Source organism: Mus caroli, unplaced genomic scaffold, assembly GCF_978045245.1.
Source record: "Mus caroli unplaced genomic scaffold, Mus_caroli_1 scaffold_16, whole genome shotgun sequence".
In the NCBI taxonomy this organism is placed as follows: domain Eukaryota; kingdom Metazoa; phylum Chordata; class Mammalia; order Rodentia; family Muridae; genus Mus; species Mus caroli.
This window is the reverse complement of record NW_028227271.1, coordinates 67,089,503-67,105,256: the sequence shown is the minus strand read 5'-3', so window position 1 is coordinate 67,105,256 and position 15,754 is coordinate 67,089,503. Positions and strand designations below refer to the sequence as shown.

The following is a 15,754-nucleotide window of genomic DNA, read 5'->3' as shown; positions in this document are numbered from 1 at the left end:
AGAAACCACCAAGCCGGAATTGTCTTGTAACAAAGGGTTTTATTTTTTAAAACCTCATGTGCATGGAACAGCTCTTTCTGGGGACGGTGTCTAGGCACACTAAGAAATTATCTGATTTACTGTGAGCACGTGGAGGAAATTGAAATGCTGTTTATTATTTGCTTGAACGCACACAATTTAATTAGTTTTCCAGAAGAAGGAAAGGTGGGCTTCTAGAATTAGAAGAACCCACCTGAGGTTTGGAAAGTGTGGAAGTAGAGGCAGCCCAATTGTTGGGCGTCTACCTCATGGGCAGATGGGTTATTTACCCCTCTCTATCTGTCCTTTGTGTAGTCTGAGCTCCTAATGAAGCTAGAAAGCCCTTCCTGTGCCTGACACGTGGATGGACCTTCAGTGGGCGACATCACGCCATCCTCATACCTCCGTAACACATTTACACGTAGGAAAACGCCCTCTCGTGTTTGCCTGCTTCCCATGGAGCTGGTACTTGGTAGGGTTTGCAAGAAGAAACAAATGAGTGCTTATCAGTTCTGAGGCCAAGGTTTTAGTTAACGGCCTCCATGCCTCCCCACCCTGCCTTGGTTAAAGTTCAACCTTTTGGATCTGGAGTGTGGCACGGCCAGGCTATGACTGATGCCATCAGCCACTGAAACTCTGCTTTTCCAAGGGTTAGTCAGTAGGGGAAGGAAGCAGTGCTGAGCCCAGCATAGCATCCTGCCTGCCTGCTGTGCTGACCTGGGAGATTCAGACACAAGAAAGCAGACTCCTGTGGTTTACCTTTTATGGAATCAGGATGCTACTTCGGGCCTTCTGTGGAGACCCTTTCTCTTTTAAGAGCATTGAATCTAAATGTCTCCAGATAGAACTCAGTTGGCTTTTAGGAACCTTGTGTCCTGGGTGACTGGCTTTTATAGCCTTTCCAAGGACAATTGAGTCTATTTATTGTAGTACATTGCCAGTGAGCGTCTGTTGCCTCATTGGCTTTAGATGACTGGGTGACTTAAGTGGTCCTTCCTTGTAAGTAGTCATGATCTGTTGCTCTGGCTCTCTCAGGTCAGACGTAGAGCTGGCAGACCATAATTAGCATTTCTTCCTACCACACTGAATGATGGACATGCAAATCAGTGAGTTAGTCATGAAGCTCAGTCAGGTAGGGCATATCTACCAGAACACTGGCTTTTCTACTAGGCAGACCTTTTGATGAGGGTGGGGGCAGTCAGGATTGAGGTCCCGGTGGATTATCAGGAAGATCTCTGAAATGCATGGCCAGGATTAGGGACAGCCACACAGTTCAGCAGAGTGACTATTTAATTTGCTAACACAAAACTATATTCTGGCCAAGATCATCCCATTGCCAGCAATAAAACAAGTCAAGTGTTCCCAGAAAAGGACGCCTCCTTCCTGACCTTCAGATCAGTGGTCAATGAAGCTATTGTCATCTTTAAGACACCACACGATTCTCTCACCCCACCTCACCCCTGCCTTCCATGGTTACAGGGCCCAGAGCTTATATATTTGTACTGCCATGGCCTCAGGGGACTTAAGACATTTGCAGATCTCTGCTGCTTAAGTGAGTTGTTAAGTAAAATTTCTCTGCAATTTCCAAGGCTGGAGGTAGCATTTTCTTTTACTGTGATTGTTATTGACACAGTGTTTCTATTCTGGAGGCTTCGTAGACATTCCTCCTAGCTGTAGACTGTCTTAGCAGCCCTTACCACTCAGGTGTTTACATCGTCAGTTGATCTCATCTCCCGGCCCCATCCCTACCTTTCCCCAGAATTTGTGAGGCCCCCGTTCAAGCCTAGAGTCTCTGTGGGTTATATTTCACTAATGTCCTCCAGGTTGAGGACTTTGTTCTGTGTTCCTGGGGCCTCTCTCCTCACATCCTGACCTGACCACCGCATGAGAACTTGTTGCATCCGACTTGAATTGTTAGCTCTATGAAGTAGACTTGTCTTCTCTCTTATTTCTAATGTCTAACACCATTTGATCCATTGTGTGTTTTTATGGATACCTATAGACTGAATAAATGAAGGAAAAGAATGAGTGAATGAGTATATATATTTAAAGGTATCTTGTGTTGTATATTTAAAATATACAACATGATATTGCAGGGTATGTATGAAGAGTGAGTGAGGTAGGGAAATTAAAACATGCTTTACCTTTTACATTTATTCTTTCCCTTCATGTATGTGTGTGTACCTGTGTCTGGGTGTAAAGGAGCTAAAATTTATTCATTCTTATTGGGCATGGGGGATCATGCCTGTAATTCTAGCTCTAGAGAGGCTGCTTCATCAGGCCAAGCACCACAAGTTTAATACCAGCCTGGTCAAATATTGAATTCCAAGTTTCCGGTGACCTTGGGTTACAGAGAAGGACCCTGCCTCAAAGCCAAACAAACAGGACAAATTTATATTTAACACATCTCTCAAAGCACCTGCACATTATGTCCTGCGAAGGAGACCTTCAGAATTTGTTTTTTGGTTGTGGCTGGAAAGGTGAAGCCTCTGGCTCAGTAGGCAGATGTCTTAGTCAGGGTTTCTATTCCTGCACAAACACCATGACCAAGAAGCAAGTTGGGGAGGAAAGGATTTATTCCACTCACATTTCCACACTGCTGTTCATCACAGAAAGAAGTCAGGACTGGAACTCAAGCAGGTCAGGGAGCAGGAGCTGATGCAGAGGCCATGGAGGGATGTTCTTTACTGGCTTGCTTCCCCTGGCTTGCTCAGCCTGCTCTTGTATAGAACCCAAGACTACCAGCCCAGAGATGGTCCCACCCACAAGGGGCCTTTCCCCCTTGATCACTAATTGAGAAAATGCCTTACAGTTGGATCTCATGGAGGCATTTCTTCAACTGAAGCTCCTTTCTCTGTGATAACTCCAGCTGTGTCAAGTTGACACAAAACTAACCAGTACAGCAGAGTTGTAATTAGCACATCATTGAAACTTGTCAACTGTCCTGGACAGTTGATGGCTGTCTTACTAATGCAGCTAAGATATCGTAGAGGAGTTCACAGATACAAAGACGTGTGGTTAAAGCTCTGGCAATGAGGTGCCTGGTGCTGTAAATTACCAAAAGCTTGCAGGACTTCAAACAGAGCAGCTTGGGACTTAGGAAGATATCTAAGGTGGCCTCTCTTCCTGCAGGCAAATTAGGCACCCTCACAAGGGTGCAAAAGCTCTAGGTTTGTTTGTTTGTTTGTTTTGTTTTCTCAAGACACAGTTTCTCTGTATAGCCCTGGTTTGTCCTGGAACTCACTCTGTAGACCAGGCTGGCTTCGAACACAGAAATCTACCTGCCTCTGTCTCCAAAGTGCTGAGATTAAAGGCTTGCCCGGCTCTAGTTTTTGACGTCCATTAAAAGCCCAGGGAACAACACTTTTGAAAAGTTGATTATACATAATAATATATGTCCTGGTTTCCCATGACCACTGTCGCCAGTGTTCTCTGGTTCCCACGAGAATCACCGTTGAATGGTGTGTTACTTTTTGTGTCTCGGTGCCCAGAACACATGATTAAAACAGAGTAATGAGAGAAGATGTTTTGTTTTTCTTTCTTTGCCCAGAGTTTCGGAAGGTCTCAGTCCATGTGGATGGGAGGCATCACAGCAGGAGTGTGCGGCAGGGGCTGTTCACATCAAGGTGGGCCAGAAGGCAGAGAGTGTGCCAAGAGCCAGGGTCTGGCTTTAACCTTCAAGGCCCAGAGACCTAGTTCCCAGCCAGGCCTCCTCCTAAAGGCTGCACAACCTCAGATAGCACTCACAAAGTCTTGGGGGCATTGCAGATCCAGACCTGACAAACGGACCCACCATGTGTACCATGAGGGTCTCTCCAGCCCATGTGCTTCCATCCTCTGTCTCTACCAGTTCGTTATAATGAAACTTGGTTTTGCTTTTTCTGTTAGTCAAATAGAACTCTTAAAAACATATCAGAATTTCTACCCTGTTGGGATGGTGGCATTTCTAGTGTATGTTCTTTTATTTCCGTTTTGCTTTTGTTTTTTGCTTGAAGGTTTTTTTAAATTTTTCTTGATGCCACATGCTATAAGATGAGGGCTTTGTTTGTCCCCTTCAAGCCCAATGGACGTAATCTTGCTATATTTCCCAGGTTGCACTTGGCCCCGCGATCCTCCCGACTCACCCATGATTACTGGGATTGCAAGTGTGTGCCAGTGCTCTCGTTACTAGGAGAGGTGGACACTGTGGTTTAATCCCTCCTGATTTATTCCTTGCCTTTGCCAGCTTCTTACTGCTTTATAACTTGAGATAGATTAGTATTTAGATTTCCTTCTGCAGCAAGAGGGCTTGCAGGTACTTTAATGTGGACATTGAGAGCTGAAAGTATTGCATGATTTAGATCAGGTCCCTCAGCTGTTCTCAGCTGGAGCTCAGGTTGAGATCAGTCATTGGTCCATTTATCTCGGGTTCATTGAATGTCAGTTCTCTGCTAGGCGTTGCATTAGGGACCAGTGATATTAAATAATACAATATTACTCCAGACATCATGCTTCCCAGGCAAGGAAGAAAGTCTACACAAACATAATGAGGTTTCAGTGCTATTGTATTGAAAAAGGAAGTTTTTATCTTATTTAATTTTTATCCTGAAGATCAGAGGTTAGGGAAAGTTATAACTATTAGAAGTGACAACTTTTTAAATTAATTGAATAATTTAATTTACGTGTGTGTGCCTGGGTGTATGTATGTGCACCGTGTGTGCAGGAGCCTCTGGAGGCCCTGCATCCCCTGGAACTGGAGTGACAACAGTTGTGACACACCATGTGGCTGGCTCCTGGCAATCAAACCCTTGTCCTCTACAAAGGAGCAAACACCCTTAAACTGCAGAGCCCTTTCTCTCACCTAGAAGTGGCGATGTTGATATATTGAAAAAAATAAAGTTTTACTAACCTCACTTCTGATTAAGGTTTTGCTGAAATTGTCTATTTCAAGGTCATATGTGAGAGTGAATTGCTTACAAGTTTTGTGCCATGTAATTTGTTTTGCGCACCTAGCCACTTTCTGTGGGAGAGCGCTGGGTATTTGTCAGTTGTCCTTACAGGTCCACGTGCGACTCTCACTTCGTGCCTGCTCACATCTCTTCTGGGGAGTCCACTATATGGCAGTTGTCAACTTACCTCCCTTTCTCCCTCTTTCAGATTTTTATCACCGTGAATTGCTTGAGTACAGATTTCTCCTCCCAAAAGGGTGTAAAAGGACTTCCCCTGATGATTCAGATCGACACGTACAGCTACAACAACCGCAGCAATAAACCCATCCACAGAGCATACTGCCAGATCAAGGTCTTCTGCGACAAGGTGAGCCAGCATGACAGTTTGTCAGGAGGAGACTGCTATGATGAGCTGATTTCTTTAATGGCTGTCTTCCCCTGTCACGTTTTCTTGTCTAGCGGTGTCTAGAGAGTCATTTGGCTATCCTATGGAAGCGGAAGCTTTCCATTCAAGTCCTGCTGTGTGTTAGGGAGCCACCAGTCCATTGCCCTTTGTTTTGGCTCTTGCTGTTTTTTTTTTTTTTTTTTTCTTTTTCCTTCCATTTTTACTATTAATTCAATGGCTGGCATTGCTCTATGGCTTAGTGTTCTCAGGCTGCTAAAACAAAGTACCCCAGGTTAGGTGGTGTGAGCATTAGTAACTTATTTACAGTTCTGGGGGATAAAAACCTAGGATCAATGAGTGCAGTCCTTGGGAGGGTCATCTTCTTGGCTGCCAGTAGCCATCCTGCTCCCTTGGCCTCACATGGGGGAGAAAGAGAAGAGCTCCCCCGTGTGTCTTTTCACTGTCATAGCATCAGTAATAAGCCTCATGACCTCACCAGAGTTGAACCACGGGTCAGCACAGGGGGTGGATTGAGGGGAGATTCAGTTTGTAGTATTCTGTGCTTTTGTGAACATGCAGCTGAAATGACAGATCTAGACCTTTCATTGGGCGTAGATACTATTCTAGAACATATCATGTTAATCTTTGCCATTTGATGTATGACATAGGGCCTCACCTAGAAATTTTGGGAGTAGATATCACACCTACATAATAAGTTCACTACTTCTTACACACTCAGCATACAGTGCTGTCATGTCCAAGATCAGACCAGCTTCCCTATGGACAATGAACGAACACACAAAGTTATCACCACCCTGCAGATGAAAAGTAGCCCAGCAGCATCTCAAGGTGAGTCAGTGCATCCGACAACAGGAGAGGCGGGGTCAACAGGGACCTGAAAAGCATGCGCCTGAGAATCGAAATGTGCTGGAACTCAGGGAAGAACTAGAAATGAAAGCTGAACTATTTCAGAAGATTATGCTGGAAGCAACCATGCCTGAACAATGTGACAGGTAAAGTCATAAGAAGGACAGGTGGGAAAAGAGGACAGATTTCAAAGATGGAAGGAAGTTATGCAGGAGGAGACTGAAAATGTCAGAGGACAGAGCTAAAGATGACCCAGGAGTCACAGATCAATGATAATTGAGAACAAAACACAACAACAACAACAACCTCCCAAGCAACGGAGTGAGACAAATGTGACAAATGCCGCAGCAGAACATCCCACGAGAGTGCTGACCACGTTCTGGAGAAACCAGCTCAGACTAACGATATGAAGTGACAGCTATCAGCCTTGTAGCCCAGTGATTGGGAGGCAGAGGCAAGCAGATCTCTGTGAGCTTAAGGCCAGCCTGGTCTACATTTGTGTTCAGGATAGCCAAGTGTACATAGTGAGATGCTATTGGGGGGGGGGGAGGGGAGGAAGGGAGGGAGGAGGGAAGACATTGAAAAAACAGAAAAACTTCTCTTGGCTTCTAACAGGGACAATAAGGAGATTTTTATCATCTTTTTTTTTAAAAATAGTAATCCTATGCTAGGAGAAAACAGTTGCCTGAATAAAATAAACATGGCCAAGGACTTTATTTCTAGCCAAATTAACTCCAGTGTAAAAAATATAGAAAAATCACAAACTTCAAATAAAACATAAACAAGAGTGTAACAACGCAAGTGCTGTGAGTATCCCTTCTTTGGAAATTTAGTAGACAATAATAAACTTTAGACACAGAATAAAAAAACGCAGGCAATACACTGGTGCTGAGGACTAAGCACAAACTTATCTATAAATCTAACTGAGTGATGGGAGAGTGGCCATTGGATGACTATTAAAAAGCTCAGTAAAGGCTGGAGATGGCTCACTGGATAAGATGCTTTGAATACAAGCACAAGGATGCGAGTTCAAATCCTCAGCACCCATAAAAGAATCTGGCATACTGCATATGCCTGTGACTTCAGTGCTGTGGGTCCCCAGAGACCCCTGACCAGCCACTGTAGTTTAACTGGCAAGCGTCTGGTTCATCAAGAGACCCTGTCCCAAGGCAATAAAGAGTAAAAGAAGAGATTACATGTGCTTCTCTGGCCTTGGCATGCACTGTGGTACACATGCACACAACACATGTACATGCCAAGTTAGCTATCAAAGGTGGAATTATCTCACTGGGTGCTCACAGGCATGGACTGGTGACGACCCAGGCTAGGGGAAGATGAAAGAGGCCAGTAGCCAATTCATTGCTGTCCTTCATTCTTAAAGGCCCCACAGTCTGTTGCATTACAATGCCTGTTTTAGCAATGAAGTAGCACCCGGAGAAATGGGTCCCTGTGAGCCAAGAACAGTGACACTGGGGAGGAAATGATCCCTAAGGGAGAAAGGAAGACACAGTCAGAGTTGCGCAGGGATGTAGGTACAGCCCCAGACCTCAGGGACAGTTAGGTGGCCTCTGGAGCCCAGAGGCCACTGACTCAGCATTCACAGTGAATGCAGTAGGTCAGAAGGCACAAGGCGCGTGGCTAGACTCACACAGCAGACATGGATCTGTCCCAGTCAGGCTCCTTGCGTGAACGACTAACTTAATACACGGAATGTCAGAATGACAACTGATCATTCAAAAAACTCCAAAACTAAACAAACAAGCAAACAAACAAACATCCAGACTTTCAGAAGTCCCAGATGGCCTAGATGTGGCTCTATGGCTGTGAGCCTATGTCCCAGAGTCTTTAAGAGGATAAAATGGTTGATTATACTATTTGTTTGCCAGTTTAAAAACAAAGATACTTCCATTCAGTTATTCAGCCTTTCATTGAGAGAGGATGGGAAGGGAAGTGTATGCAGTCCCCGCCAGCCCTGAAGCTTTATTTTCTGAAGTCGTGTGGCAGGGCCTTCAACCTGGAAAAGGTGGTTAGTTATAAGAACTGTTCAATTGTGTAGATATGCTTGTAACATTGAAAATGGAAGCTATGTCACATTCCAAATAGCTCCTGTTTTACATGTCCTAAAGTCATTGAAAGATGGTGGGTACATGGCTGTCATTTGTTCTACGCAGCAAGTAGTAGTGTTCCTGGTGGGTTTCTGTATATCCCAGGGTTAGGGAGTGGGGATGCCAAGGAGTCCTCTGACCTCACAGAGGGTTAACTGTAATAGCATCAATCACAAAATAGCCTGCTGCCATATGTGTAGAAGTAATATATTCTGGAAGTTTTGGCTGCAAATATTCCAGGAAATAAGATGACCTTGGTGGAGGGGCATCTCTCTGTATCTTACTGAAATCTCCAAGAGAGAATACTGTGTCTCTTTTTCTTGAATACTATACTCTACATATGTAATTTTTCTTTATTTATTTTTATTTTTATTTGAGTACACTGTAGCTCTCCACAGAAGAGGGCATGGGATCCTGTTACAGATGGTTGTGAGCCATTTTGTGGTTGCTGGGAATTGAACTCAGGGTCTCTGGAAGAGCAGTCAGTGCTCTTAACCACTGAGCCATTTCTCCAGCCCGATTCTTTGTTTTCTTTTTATCTTTTTAAAGTAGATTTAATTCACTTTATTTTCCTTGTATAAAAACCATTATATGTGGTAGCCACAGCTGGAGCCTGGGTCCTCTGAACAGAAACTCTGGTATGAGTTTTCACAAGGTGGTTAATGAATTCCTGATGAGACAACTTGATGAACACAGTCTTTCCCCAGAGGTCCCAGGGTTGAGAGGCTGTAGGACTTGGAGATGGCCTTGATGATGTTGCCCGGGTAGCAGCACAGCCTCTGGCCGATGTTTTGCAGCCATTAGGATCAGCCATATGGAGCACTTTTCTGGACACAGGTGCAGGAACAATGCCAGTGCCCCTGGACTTAGGGGTGAGGTGCACCAGCACAGAACCACAGCAGCCTGTCACCTTGTGAGGAACAAAGTGGAGCTTGCCAATCTTGTTCCCCTAATACTTGCTCCACACAGGGACAATGGAAAGCTTGGTCAAGATGATATCTCCTTAAGTATTGGCTACATCCTTGGACCACTTAACACCAAGTCCAACATCACCACTGAAGTCCCCAATAGCAATCAAAGCCTTGAACCTGGTCCACATAGCATCCTCTGTGCTGGCATGATCTTCAGAACTTCATTCTTTAAGGATATCCTTTAGAACTTTTGTGATGCTCCCAGGAAAAGATTGATAGACTAGGATTTTTTAATGAGCAGAGAACCAGCTCATCTCCTTCAGGAACATGATCTTCGAGTCCTCAACCAGGTGGTTTAGCTTGGTAAAGCTTTACCTACACAAGCCCCACAGCCTCTACCACAACCTCAGTCCCAAAGACCACTGGCGAGTCCTCTGTGGTTTCCCAAGCCTGGACCCTGGGTCTTATGGGTCTTCCCTATGACCGTATCGTCCATCATTTGGTGTTTGACAGAAGAGGAGGATGACATAGATTCTAGGCTATTCTCAGAAATAGTATAAATTAAAAAGTACAAAAAAAAAGAGTAAAAATTCTTGGATGTATCCATGTGTATTCATTGCCTTTCTCGTGCTGTGATAAAACATCACGAACACAACAACTTATGGACAAGAGAGTTTATCCTCGCTTATGAGTCCAGAGGTTTTCATGCTGGTGAAGCACGGCAGCATGAAAGTAGGAGCAGGAAGATGAGAGAGATGCAGACACAACGCAGAGAGAGAAAACTGGGATTGGAGGAGGCTGGAACCCTTCAAGCCCACCTGGTGATGGACTTTCTCCCTCAGCATTTCTCATTCAGATTGCCTCCCCATCTGTCTGAGTTAGCTCTCTGTCACTGTGGCGAAGCCCATGACCAAAAGCAGCTTATGGGAGATGGGGTTTACTTCATTTTATTCTTTCAGGTCATAGTCCGCCACAGAGTGACGTCAGGGCAGGAGCTCAAGGCAGGAACGTGGAGGCAGGAGTGGAAGCATTGGCCATGGAGGACCACTGTGTCCTGACTTGCTCCCCCTGGCTTGCTCAGCCTGGGATACACCCAAGACCACCTGTCCACGGAGACACCAACCCCAGCAGGCTGGGATCCTTCACATCAATCAAGAGGATGCTCCAGGGGCATTTCCTTAGATGAGCATCTCTCAGTGACCTTAGCTGTGTAAATTTGTTCAACAAACAAACAAACAAAAGAACAAAGAAACGACAGCAGCATTCAGTCTGATGAGTCTATATTTTTACACAACACTAACACTTAAAAACAAAACAAAAGTTGACTATACAAAAATAAAAGATAAAAAGGAATTTGTGTAACCTTAGGATGTGTCTTGAGTGAGCTATACTTTGTGGGTAGACAATGAAGTCCCACACTTATTATGTGAATTACTGAATCACACAGAGCTTCCAGCACTCTGCTAAAGTGTCCCATATGCACCTAGTAAGCAATACTGTCGTTCAGTTCCCAGTGTTGGGTGAGGCGTTGCTGGGGCATTTAGCATTTCTCTTTGTTCAAATGCAAAGGCTCTACACAATTTTCGGATATTTTGATGAGTATTATACAGCAGATGTATCTGTATTTCTGCATGTTGTCCTTGCTGTGAATTCCCATGACCTGTAAGCATCAGTGGCGCTCAGGTTTTCATGTAATAGCGTAAGCATCACTAGTTCCCGCCTCCTGGTGGCTGTGTGTATCAGGTGTGCTGTAATTGCCTGTGTCTCATCTGGGTGAAACATGGAACTCCCTCAAAAGCCACAGTGCTCCTGTTGATGACAAGTCCGCACTGAGTCCTGGCCTTGGTCAAAACTGGGACTGTCCTATAAGAGTCAATGTGAACAAAAAGTATATCCCATTCTTTTTAATTCAAACCAAACCATTTGTATATTCTTAGTGCAAACCAGTTCATATTTATCCATGTGTTTGAACAGATTCAAATCTTTTTTATATAGTTGGAATTTGACACTTTATGTGTCAAATGTTTGAAATATGTTCAGCAATTTTGACTTCCTTTCCTCTTTCCCCTTTTTCTCTTCTCTTCTCTTCTCTTCTCTTCTCTTCTCTTCTCTTCTCTTCTCTTCTCTTCTCTTCTCTTCTCTTCTCTTCTCTTCTCTTCTCTTCTCTTCTCTTCTCTTCTCTTCTCTTCTCTTCTCTTCTCTTCTTTTCCTTTCTTTCCCAGAGAGGAATGCATTTTATTTTGCCAAATGTGTTTTCTCTGACAGTTTCAGGCCATTTCTGAAGGTTGAAGGTTCCTTTATGCGTCACTGTTCCCTGAGTAGCTACTGCAGGGAAAAGGGATTGCTAACATGGACCAAGACCTAGGGAAGAAGCTTGTCCCATGAATGTCACCTGTCTAGGCAGTGTGGGTAATTCTTCTGAAGCCAAGAGAGAAAGCAAGAGGAATCTGCTGGGATGGGATGTCTCTGACTGGGAGACAGAGGAAAATAAGTTAACAAATGGCCCAAAAGAAAGATGAGCAGCAAATGGTACAAGTGCCCAGACAGCTGATCAGTAATTGAAGCAGGATTATAACTTTATGAAACTATATTAAAAAGTCAGTTTATGGGCTGGAGAGATGGCTCAGTGGTTAAGAGCACTACTGCTCTTCCACAGGTCCTGAGTTTAAATCCCAGCAACCACATGGTGGCTCACAACCATCTCTAATGAGATCTGCTGCCCTCTTCTGGTGTGTCTGAAGACAGCTATAGTGTAATTATATACAATAAATAAATAATTCTTAGGAAAAAAGTCAATTTACAAAGAACAGAAGTTTATGCATGTATCTTCTGTGTGGTAGGCACATAGGAGAATATCAATACTTTCATGTGCTGAGCGATCCCTCATCTTTGTGTGAGCACCACTTAAAGAAGAATGCCCTTTCTTCCTGTGGTGATTTTTTTTCTTTAAGTTCATAACCATATGCAGAGGAAAACTTGCACAGGGAAAGGCCATTCTATTAATAGCACTGATAATAACTATTAATAGTTATTCAACAGGTGACACTGAGTTAGAGAACTCAGCCTGTTCTTTCCTCATGGATTCAAAAATCAAGTTCATGAAATAGGCAGAGACAGGAAGAGGAGGTGATCTGGGTGAGTTAACATCGCTCCAAGGTCAAAGCGCTGCACACAGATCTGTGTGTGTTCTCACTGCGATTCAGAGAGGGAGGAAGCCGAGGCTTCCCTTGTTCTATTTCCCATCTTCATGGCATGTGAGCGTGTGCAAGTGTGTTTGTGGGCATGCTCATGTAGATGCATGTGTGTGTGCCTGAATGTGTGTGTGCATATGTTGTGTGTGTGTTCGCGCGTGAGCGTGTGACAATATTCTTGCATCCTCTGAGAATATACCTTGGTTGGTCTCTCTTTGTTTTCCCGATCAGGGAGCAGAAAGAAAAATCCGAGATGAAGAGAGAAAGCAGAACAGGAAGAAAGGGAAGGGCCAGGCCTCTCAAGCCCAGTGCAACAACTGTGAGTCACCCCCTCCCCCATACTGACTGTGCTAAGTGGGGGGACTGCAGCCAGCAGGGTCCTTCGAGAAGACAGATAGAAAGAAGCAGGCTGTAGGGGAAGGTACAGATGCCCAAGGTGCATGCTCTCGTTCAGAGGCAGGGGAACCTCCGCATGGAGCACAAACAGAAGTCTCCAGGGTCCACACAGGTCAGCAGGAAGTGGAGGAAGCTTCAGTCCACATTTGAGTGGATTCTCCTAGGATCCTATGTATTTTTTGTTTGCTTGGGCCTGGGGAAGGACATTTAAAGCATAATCACATCTAGGGTGCTGAGCAAGCTTTGAGGGAGAATCATGGATTTTTGGCTAAGATGAGGCCGATAGCTGAGAGTTCTCACGCGTGCGTAACCCCGTTCGTGCGTGGGCTTTGTGTTTGCATCCAGCCTCTGATGGGAAGATGGCCGCCATACCGTTACAGAAGAAGAGTGACATCACGTACTTCAAAACCATGCCCGACCTGCACTCACAGCCTGTGCTCTTCATCCCAGATGTTCACTTTGCAAACCTGCAGAGGACCGGACAGGTAAGACTCCTGCTCTCACGCCCTCCCGGCCGACAGAGCAAACTACAACTCTCCTTCGAGTTTAGTGGCAGAGCAAAGTCAGTATTGTTCCATACAAAAGTAGATTTTTACAGAAAAGAATGTCCTGAGAGAGAATACTGGGACTCTAAGGCAAAGAAAGGTGTAAGCTGTTATTAGAAAATTGTTGACGACACCAAGGGAGAAAGCGCATCATAGTTTTCTGTCAAGCCGACTCTATCGGTTCACATACTGCCACCTTGTGGTGAGAGAGAACTGTATCAATAACTTCATACATTGGCCCAATGGAGAGAAATAAAGATCTTGCAAACAAATGTTTCTTTAGTAAATTAAAAACTTTCATTGAATGGATAAATCATTTCTCATCTGGAGGAAAATGAGAATATTGGATATTCCTTCAAATACACAAAAAACTAGGTCCTATGGTTATAATTTACAAGTGAAAGGAAGGATTAGAAACCAAATAAATGTTCAGTAATTATAATGCTCAATGAAAACAAAAAGTAGGTGTCTGTCTGTATCTGGTACTCCAGTACTGACTGGGCCTAACTACCCACTGCTGAGGGCTTTTCACAGGCTAACTGATGCCTGGGTCCTCGGTAAGGGAGGTTTACAGAGTTCTGAGATGAGAGATGTTGATTTCCTTTCCTCTTTAAGATCTCCTCTCCCACGGGAGAAGTGGAAACTATGGAGAAGAAGGATGCTTCTTAGCGTCAGCCACAGCTGGTTTTAGCCACACGTATTTGGGGTTTTAATTTTGCTCTGATGGATTTTCCTTTGACTCGAGAGTCCTTGGGTAAAAAGACTGTTTTGAGAACTAGCATCATGACAGATGTGAGTCCCCTCCCATTTTGAGTGCTGGCACTGACATCGGCCTGAAGGAGAGATCTCGTTAGCTTCTCTTTCTGGAGAATGGTCTATGTCGTGATGAGACAGCTGTCCAATCAGAGGATCAGGGTGGGTGTGTGTGTGTGATCCCATGTTCATGCTATAAGGTGGTAATAAATATATCCATACTTTTTGCATGGAGTAGATTTCTATCTTGTCTTATTCCATAGGAACCAAGATATAAGAGGAAAAAGTGAATATTGTATCTTGTCCAGAAAGGACAGCCAGCAAGGGTGTGTGTGTGTGTGTTTGTGTGTTTCTGCCTCCTTTTACAAAACTTTCAAGCATGTAGCTGTGCTTTCTATGGAATGAGGTCATCTCCACATCTTACAGAAGAGAAATAGTTGAGTCTAACTGTCCTGCTTCCCGTTACAACTGTGGCTAAGATGCCTCGTCACTCTTGATAGGCTGATAGAGCACACACAAGATTAGCCCTGCTAATCTTGAGAGACAGTTTGCCTGTTACGAGAGCTCATGCAGATTTCCCTGTTATATTCCTTTCCTTCATGTGCCTTTTGTTTTTCTCACAGGTTTATTACAACACAGACGATGAGCGAGAAGGGTAAGACAGCAGCCATTTCTTTCTCAAGCACTTAATATTTGTTTGTGGGTAGCATTGGACTGTCTAGCCTGGGGCCACCCTGGAGTGGGGGCTTCCCACATGCTTGTGACTTAGAACTGAGAAAGTAGCTGTGGGGTGGCAGCCGGGTGACAACCTTTCTTCTTGCGTGCTCTCTTTCTGTGCTTCCCTTCTTCCTATGAGCTGCCTTTGAATAAGTTCTAAGTTTTCAAAAGTGGCCCATCTCTTCTAGAGCACTGTTTACTGAAATCTGATAACTCTTTCCTGTTGTTTGAGCCAAACGTGAGATCTAGTTAAGACCTGGAGAGCTTTTCCTGGTTTCACTACTGCCTGAAATAGACAGCTCCTGAGGTCCCCACTCTGGGTAGATGACTTTGAGTGGGGCTGAGTAGGTTCACTGTCCTGTGGCTTTTAGATGAGAAGTTCTCTTCCACTCTTTCCACGCGTGTCTGTGTAACAGGGATAGGAGATGGTCTCCATCTTTGCAGAGAGCATATGCCCACCTGTAGATTTTATGAAAGGCCATGGAGACGACTCTTTTCTAGGCCACAGTAGCATCTATACCACTTTCTTGAGCGGCAGGTGTTGAGCTGCCTTCTACTTGCCTATTGCCAGTGATGGAATGCCCTGTGCACATGAGGAAGCTGTTACGTTGTTTCTAAGAGCTGGAGGGTTTCAGCTTTTAGAATTTAAAGGGAGGAAAACCTGGCTCATGGTTTTGGAACAACCAGGGGCAGATGCCACCGTTGTTCCCCCTCTTGTGGCCTAAAGACAAGAGAAGCCTCTGCTAGCTCCAGCTTGCCCTTTAATATGCCATTTAGGGTTTCAGCCCCTTGAATGACACTGCCTTGTTTACTACGGTCTTTTCTGGTTACTTAATTCTTTTTTGGAAATCCCACATACACACACACAAGTGTGCTTTACAAATCTCCTCGTGGCCTCTTGTTCTAAATATATACACAGTTGAGCTGGTCACAGCAGC

General features: G+C 44.5%; 1 protein-coding gene across 4 annotated transcripts in view; it reads left to right on the top strand.

The window, feature by feature from the left end:
- The window catches only part of Grhl2 (grainyhead like transcription factor 2), a 131,950-nt gene that overhangs the window by 93,236 nt on the left and 22,960 nt on the right, over positions 1 to 15,754 (top strand). For all 4 annotated transcript variants that reach the window (XM_085831924.1, XM_085831923.1, XM_021183428.2 and 1 more), the window contains 4 exons: positions 5,155 to 5,313; positions 12,637 to 12,724; positions 13,147 to 13,286; positions 14,723 to 14,754. In XM_085831924.1, coding sequence (XP_085688050.1) covers positions 5,155 to 5,313; positions 12,637 to 12,724; positions 13,147 to 13,286; positions 14,723 to 14,754 — 419 coding nt within the window. The remainder of the gene's footprint in view (positions 1 to 5,154; positions 5,314 to 12,636; positions 12,725 to 13,146; positions 13,287 to 14,722; positions 14,755 to 15,754) is intronic.